This window comes from Salvia miltiorrhiza, chromosome 2 (genome assembly GCF_028751815.1).
Source record: "Salvia miltiorrhiza cultivar Shanhuang (shh) chromosome 2, IMPLAD_Smil_shh, whole genome shotgun sequence".
NCBI lineage: Eukaryota > Viridiplantae > Streptophyta > Magnoliopsida > Lamiales > Lamiaceae > Salvia > Salvia miltiorrhiza.
Window position 1 is genome coordinate 19,442,622 of NC_080388.1, and position 8,438 is coordinate 19,451,059.

The 8,438-nt window shown below is 37.3% G+C and overlaps 1 protein-coding gene across 1 annotated transcript; it reads right to left on the reverse strand.

Annotated features, from left to right (window-relative positions):
- Nucleotides 1-1,649: 1,649 nt before the first annotated feature.
- On the reverse strand, nt 1,650-3,904 carry LOC131008099 (AP2-like ethylene-responsive transcription factor PLT2). Its single transcript, XM_057934999.1, has 3 exons — nt 3,878-3,904; nt 3,596-3,800; nt 1,650-2,658 (listed from the first exon to the last, which is right to left on the reverse strand). Exons 1-3 carry the CDS (start codon nt 3,902-3,904, stop codon nt 2,159-2,161), a joined length of 732 nt encoding a protein of 243 aa, XP_057790982.1. The 3' UTR covers nt 1,650-2,158.
- Nucleotides 3,905-8,438: the final 4,534 nt, after the last annotated feature.

The following is an 8,438-nucleotide window of genomic DNA, read 5'->3' on the forward strand; positions in this document are numbered from 1 at the left end:
ATTTCAGTGTTGTGCCCTTTTTCTGATTCAACTTCTGTACACCATTCTTGAAATTTTGCAAAGGCTTGAGTCTTGTCTTTTAGAACATAAACCCATACCTTTCTTGAGTAATCATCAATGATACTCATAAAGTATTTGCCTCCACCTATTGTTTCTACTTGTGAAGGTCCCCACAGGTCACTATGGGCATAATCAAGAGGTGCTTTTGAAGTATGCTTACCAGTTGGATACACAAGTTTCTTGCTCTTACCAAGAGCACAAGGCTCACTAGTTATCAAGTTTAGTATTGCAATCAAAAACAATAATACCATCTTTTGAGAGATGTTGCATTCCACTTTCACTAACATGTCCTAGTCTTTTATGCCATAGTTCAATAGATTCGTTTCTAACAACATTAGAACTACCTATGACAGTTTCACCATTCAAATAATAGAGACTATTCTTCCTAGTTCCAATCATAACAGTAGTGGAATTCTTTATAACATGCATGTAACCTTTTTCAGATTTAAAAGAACACCCCTTAGACTCTAACATGCTAAGAGATATAAGGTTTCTTTTCAGACCAGGTATATACCTAACATCAGAAAGAATTTTTACAGAAGAATCATGTAATTTTAATTTTACAGAGCCTATTCCTTTTACCTTGCATACCTGATCATTTCCCAGGAGGACAGAACCTTGTTCTTCATGCCTTAAATCTTGAAACCAGCTTTTGTGTGGGCACATATGGAAACTACATCCTGAGTCCATGATCCATTCTTCACCCACAGATTTCTCCACCACGTTCAAGACTTCAACATTATCTGCAGCTTCTGCCAAATCAGCTGAGCTCGGTTTTTGATCCTTCTCAGCCTGTCTTTTCTTCCAGGCAAAGCAGTTCTTCTTGAGGTGCCCTGGTTTCTTGCACCAGTGACAAGATCTGGTCTCCTTTGATTCTCCATCCTTTTGCTTCTGCTGGCCTTGCTTGTTTCCATCATAAGCCTTCTTTGCTTTCTTTTCTTTGAATTTTTTAACATTCAAACTTTGTGCAGCACTATCTTGTGCTCCATTGTTCAATCTCTGCAGCTCCTTTGATCTTAGAGCAGATTGAACTTCTTCCAGTGATATAGAGGTTCCTTTGCCATAAAGCATGGCATCTTTGAGTTGATCGAAGGATTTGGGCAAAGCATTCAACAACATTATTGCTTTGTCCTCATCTCTCATCTTCTCATCTATACTTTCCAAATCATCAATCGATTTGTTAAACTCCTCCAATTGTTCACTGATACTTTTATCCTCAACAATCTTGTATGAGAATAATTTTTGCTTGATGAACAATCTGTTGGCCAAAGACTTAGCCATATACAGATTTTCCAATTTTTCCCAAACACCCACAGCGGTGGTCTCCTTTGAGATTTCCCTCAGAACATGATCGGAGAGACAAAGAATGATAGCAGATCGAGCTTTCTTTATCATCTCTGTTCTCTGCGATTCAAGTTTCGGATCTTCCTGCTTCTTGACCGATCCAGGCTCAATCGCCCTATCTAAACCTTGTTGGACCAGCACCGCATGCATCTTGATGCGCCAAAGACTAAAATCATTCTTTCCCGTGAACTTTTCAACATCGAATCGAGTCGCCATTTGCGGATTGATCTTCGATTCCCACAGACGGCGCCAATTTGTGATTTGAACTCACAAATTCAATCCACAAACAAAACGAACAACAACTCAAACAAAACAGTAAAGCACTCGATGATTTAACGTGGTTCGGATCTTCGATCCTACATCCACGGGAGGGTGAACTCTTGGCGTCTTTATTAAGTGAAGAAACGAGAACTACAAGTACAAGAAATCACAGCAATACCAGCTGCAAACAAGCTCTCAATCACAGAGAAAACTCACTCTAACTCTCATACAAAACTCTTCTTCTTTCACTTAACTCTTCTTCTTTCACTTGATTTTACTCTAAGCTTAACTTCTAATCTGAACAAGAATGAAGATATATACCTAATCTAACAGCTGCACTTGATCTTGACCATCGAACGAAATGAAATATGATCCAATGGTTGAGGATGCGCCGCTGCACAGAAAATTCTGTTACAACAGTTTTAAACCCTTTTTGCACTTCAAACCTTCAGCTTTCTGTATTTGCTTAGATACCCCTGTTGCATGCTATTTGTCACAGCCAATAACTAACACTTATGATCACCGTGATCGTCGTCCCGCTCATCACGGCCGTTGATCCGTAGCCGTGCTCCATGTTCGATGAATCAACGGTCATGATGTTGTGGAGGACGGAGCTCGGCTGCAGGAAGTTGTGCAGGCCATGGTTGATCTCGCTGTCGAGCTCCGGCTTGCACCAGAGATGCTGGTGGTTGTAGGGATACGCGGCGCCCACCAGCGGCTGGGCCTGCTGGAAGGCGATGTTGGGCCACGACATGTGGCCCCCATTGGGCTTCGCGTAGGTTGCCAGGTTCAAGCTCGATTCGTTTGCCCACCGCAGGTTGAGAACCATCTCTTCTTGGCGTCTGAGGCGTTTGGCGGCGCCGATGGGGAGGGTCGTGCTCTCGAGTATGCTCTTCACGTCGTAACGGTTTATTTCGAAGTTGGTAACCGCGTTTAGGCCTCCGAATTTGATCGCGGCGATGTCGTAGGCTTCTGCAGCTTCCTCTTCTGTGCCTAATTAACATGTTGAGAAGGATTAAATAAATTAATAATAAGTATATATAGATCACAATTTTTAATTCGACTCAACCAATCCTATATATTTTCCACGTACTAATATGATATTTTTTGGGATTTTAGGAGAAACTTTCTAGTTATGAATTGCGTATAGACAATCGGCAATGCTTGGTTACAATTTAGAATTCGTTATTATATACTCCCTCCGTCCACGAAAGAACTTCCTATTTTTCTATTTCGGGACGTCCACGAAAGAACTTCCTACTTTTTCCTATTTTGGGACAATACCCCACCACTTAAAAAATACTCCCCTTTTAAGACAATTCTCACCACTCAAATAACATTAATTAAAACAACACAATAAATTATTAATACTTTTTCACAATTCCCAATACACTTTACAACTTTTTCTCCACTCTCAATACACTATACAACATTTTATTAAAACCCGTGCCACTCCCTCCTAGGAAGTTCTTTCATGGACGGAGGGAGTATTTGTTTTAGTTTTTGTTGTTTTTGATGTTGAAATGAATTTAGATATAAAAGAAGTATATTAAATACATAAAACCGATCAATACTAAATTGCTAACTTATCCATAAAAATAAAAATAAGTAAGAATATCATAGATATATATATATATATACAAAAAATTATATATATATATATATATATATCACATATATATATATATCTACAAAAAATTAGTTTACACATTTTATAATAGTAGATAAATAAGATATACTATGGGAACTATGCCGAGAACCTTCCGGAGAGTTTTGGAATTGCCGGCAAATTGGATATCGTTTTGGCCGATATCCAACATGAAGAGAGCAGAGTTCACCTGCCCTACATCTGTTCACAACAATTTCAAACCAAGTTATTACATAATCCATGAGTTGGACTTATCAATTAAGCATGAACGTGCATGATTACCAAGAGAGCCGCGGCGAATAGAGACGTTTTGGAACCGACTGAATTCGGCAATTTCGTTCCCCAGCGTGTAGGCAACTGCATTGATGTTGTTTCTTCCCACGCGAGAGTCGGCGCTGCACAAGGCGAAGTTGACACCGTTTGAGAAGTCCGGAGTATTGAAGAGCTCCAGACACAGGGTCAAGAACTTCGTCTCCAGACTCTTTGCCTACGCACGCACCATCGTCACAATTACACTACGTAGTTATAAATATAACATATATTGAGTTGAGGAGAGAGACTCACACAAAAAGTCGAGGATGAGGCGACCATCGCTTGCACGGCCGGTTGGCTCGTGAAAGAATGTGCGCCCCTCCGGGAACTCGAGCGGCTTCCCTCCAAGAACGGAAGCGCCACCGGTGTCACTGTTCGAATCTCCGAAGTTGAATATTACTGGTTCGTTGCTGCAGGCGGCCGCTGTCGCCTCGGTAGTGCCGAAGCCAAGGAAGAAGAAGCACACGAGAGCAAGGGAGATTTTGCTAGAATAATACATTTTCTTGTTTTTTTAGCTGAAAAGGATAGGAAGATGCAAAAGGATAGAATGCGATGGCTCAAAAGCATTACTCGCATCTTGTTTAAATAGAGCTAATTAATTATCCAAGTAGTAGAAGAAGAAGAGATGATGCATGCAAATTAAGTTTTTTCTTAAATGCATTTACGTACTATCATTAAATCCACTCGCCAAACTCTTATTGCAACTTTGGGTTAAGAAAGTTTGGTGCAGACAGAGAGAGGGGAAACAAGGTTGCAAAGAGGATCTGATTGTCTCCATCAAGATTGAATGCATAGAGACTTTCATATCAATATTTACCCATTAGAATCACAAAATGGAAAAGGGGAAAACTGAAAAGAAATAAAGTGACTACTATATATGTGATTGGTCTATTCTAATAAATTTAAAATAGCCAAATAGGTAATCAAGATGGCAACGTTGCTTTTCAGCCATCCATCACAGAGAGAGAGGGGAAACAAGAAAATTAGTATGGGACGATCGAAATTGTTAATCGATAAAGTTAGTAAAAAATTGTAGAGTAGAAGAAAAATGTAATCGGGCCGGCTAAACTATATTAAAATAATTACTATGTTTTATTGAACCTAAATATAGACTACCTAGCTACTAATTCATGGATCTGGAAGTTTAGAACGATCAAATAAGGTAATAAAATTTGATACATTTAGTTCTAGGCTCGAAAAACTGAATCATATTTTTAATTACTTCCAATAACTTCTTTATTGTATTAACAAGAGATGCTCCACTTTTATCAAATCAACAACACTTGAAAATACCTTTTTATCTTTTTTAGGATTGTGTTGTAGAATTCGATTTTGGTGCAGCATGCTGTTGGAAATATCTCTAGCATTCACTACTAACAATATAGAATGTGATTCTCAACTTTAAGAGAAGTACGTCAGTGTTTGAGGCCTGGCCTCGTTGTGATTTTAGGTTCCTTTCTCTACTTTTATATTATCGGACTTATTTGCCCAACAAAACAGAGATGATCATTTTGCCCAACAAAACAGAGATGAACATTTATAAAAAGACTAGTATACGCCCATTCGTGCAATGCACGATGGATATCGAAATTAAATGAAAAATATAAATAAATAAATAAATACAAAATATATTTAAAAATAAAATATAATAATTCACATAAATTACTCAATAAAATCCAGAATTTAAAAAAATATAATTTTTCTATTTATACAAGTGTAATGATAATTATAGTTATTAAGTAAATTTATAAATTATTCGATAATGAAAATCTGCATTATGCGTATTATTATATAGTATTATTCATCATAATAAATATTTTCATACACAAACATAAATAAAAAGTTGTAAATTTTTAATGAAGAGACATAAAATAAAATATTTTAAATTTTTCATAACTTATTCATTTTAAATTAATTTTTGATGATTTTTATACTATATTAAATTTAAGATACATATTGATTACTTTTTCATAAATAAAATTTGATGACGTTCAAGAAATAATTAAAATATAAAAAATAAAAAGAAAAAAATAGTGAAAAAATTGGTGGAAGGAGAGAGAGAAAAGGAGAGGGAAAAAATAGGGGGAAAAACTCTTCTTTTATAGATTATAAAAATGGTGCAAAGTGAATTTGTGTGAATGATATAATTTATAAGCAAGGCATGTAACTATTCAGACGTGTGTGTAAAATTAGAATACTAATTGTTTTGTATATTTAATTGTCAGTTTTAAAATAATGGATGGATACAGATTGATGTACACATGTTTAATTTTAAAGTGGTGGATGGATTACGTGGGTGAAGGTGGATTAGTGAGATATATACACTACTACAAAATTTCACATACATAACACTCAATACATAACGGTTTTTTTAAAAAACCGTTATGTATGAGCGCACTTTTAGGTATAGATAACGGTTTGACAAAAAACCGTTATCTATGTAGTGTTATCCATACTCATAGACAACGGTTTAAGTTAATCCGTTATCTTTGTGCGTTATCTATTAGTCCCATAGATAACGGTACTACAAAACCGTTAAGCCGACCGTTATCTATGAGCATGTTTTTATAACGGTTATTTCGACGTTAAGAAAAACGTTATATAAGTGTTATGTATAATCATATTTATTTTTATTAATTTTTTTTAATTTTTTTTAAACCCATATTATTTTATATTAAAATATAATTCCCCCAAATCCTTTCTTTCTCTCTCTCGTCTAATTCCCCCAAAACGTCACTCTCTCTCTCGTCCACCCCCTAACCAGCGGCGCCACCCAAAACCACCAAACCCTAACTCTCTCTCTCGGCCTTCCCCAAGTCCGCCATGCCTCTGCGGGTCAGCCAAGGATGATGGCACCGTCGAACTCGCGTGCAACGCGGATGAGGCGGTTCCATCAAGGGAACACCGAAGGCTAGGGCACATCGATGCGAAGCAAGGAAAAGGAGGATGTCATCGGCGGCAGCTGGTCGCTGGCTTCACGAAGATGACGGCTATGCCTTGTCAGCCTCGCCGGAGTTAGAGGCGGCGGTGGCAGCGGATTTGAAATTTTGGGGAAAAAATTAGGGCTCATGTGTGTGCGTAAGTACGTTCTGGAGATACGGGGGTAGAGACGATGGGAGGCGCGATGATGGCGGTGACCGTGGCAGCCGGCAGCGGCTGACGCCACCGGAGAAGAGGGAGAGGCGACCATGGTTTGGGGTAATTCAATATTTTTTTTTTCTTCCTTTTGTTACCAGTTAATTGGAGCTTCTAGATTCCTCGTTGTTCAGCAGCGCCGTGCCCTCGCTTATGCCCGCCTCAAACGGTATTCTTTCTCTCTCTCCGAATTATCCTCGATTGTATTTGCACTCAGTTTGTGTGTGCAAGTAGTATACTGGAGTGTGAAGGAGCAAACATCCATGGATGAGTGGTTATGTGTCTAAGAAAGAAATTGAGTTCTCAATGTTTCTAATCTCTGATTCCTAGATTGTGAATTTTTCCTTATTCTAGTTTGGTCCAGAAGTCAATATTTGCCCTGCAACTATTAACTTAGATATGCTTTGGTTTGCTCCAGTTGTTTATAGCATTTCTATTTCACCTCAAATTCTTTGTTTTGTACGCAGGGGTTTTGAAGACTATAGGGTTTCAGGAGGTGAATTAGCTTATCAGCAGCTTTGTTTTGTGTATCAGTTATGAACGTAATTGACCTTAATTTTTTCTTTGGATTCTAATGGTTGGTGTTGTACAAAGTGAATTTTGTGGTGGGGAGTGGGAGATATTATTTGTTGAGAATTTGAAGGTTTGATGAGGGAGCTGGAAAACACTTCACGTAATTTGGATCTGTGAGCTGGTTGTTTTGTTGTAGATTTAACTTTGCTTCAAAATGAAATAAGGAACCGAGCCCTAAGTTTCTTCTTCACTGCAGACTATTGCTGCTGCCGCGGGTATAACCAATTTGCCATGGGTATAAATTTCTTCTTCACTGGAGTGAATATAAGAGTAAGACTCAATCTCCTCATATAACCAATTTGCCATGGGTATAAATTTCACTCAAATTGCATAATCTCTTCATTATGTTGTTTTCTTTCCTGAAAGTTCTATATTGTCTGTTTTCCATGTTTCCCCTATTAGGTAGAATTGATATTGATTGTCGTATTGTGTGATCAATAATTAAATAATTAAGAAAGAAGAGACATATACATTAAATTACTTGGTCAATGGTGCAATTGCTTACTTTTATGTGTTCAATTTAGAATTTTATTTGGCATTGACATCTTGTATTGGCTTGATTGACCATGTTTCCTTTTCCGGTGACATTTATATTGGAACTCTCATGTATTAGTCAAAACTATGTGGTACTTGAATACCGTGCTTAATATAAATAGACCCATATGAGAGTTTTTAGTATTGAAGCTGATATCTTGGAGTTTTTAATAAATTAGAGATATTTTGGTTTTTACTCACTGAGTTTGTATTCAGGTCTGTCAACTCAAAAGGTTTAGGTCCATAAAAGGTTAGTTTATATAATAAAGTGTTTCATTATGTGTGGATGTATGGTTGGTAAAATCATGATTTGTTCATCTGAAATTTATACTGGTATGCATATGGGACTACTTCAATAAGAAGAAGCAAACTATATCAATTCCATGGAGAAGATGGAGAAGATGCCGCTATTCTTGCCCCTGGTGATGTAGTTAGTAAAAAATTGGGCGATATTAAGAATATAGTGCTTATATGGTGGGAGAATTGTTAGACAGAATTGCTTTATATTCGATCAACTTTTCTAACTTGTCTCTACTGTCAACTGTCAACTATAGTCTCATCAACTTTCGCC

Coding starts and splice junctions, on each gene's coding strand:
- LOC131008099 (XM_057934999.1), bottom strand. CDS start 3,904: ATGGTCGCCTCATCCTCGACTTTTTGT. Junction 3,801..3,877: donor CCTCATCCTCGACTTTTTGT/GTGAGTCTCTCT, acceptor GTGCGTGCGTAG/GCAAAGAGTCTGGAGACGAA. Junction 2,659..3,595: donor TATTCGCCGCGGCTCTCTTG/GTAATCATGCAC, acceptor CATGTTAATTAG/GCACAGAAGAGGAAGCTGCA.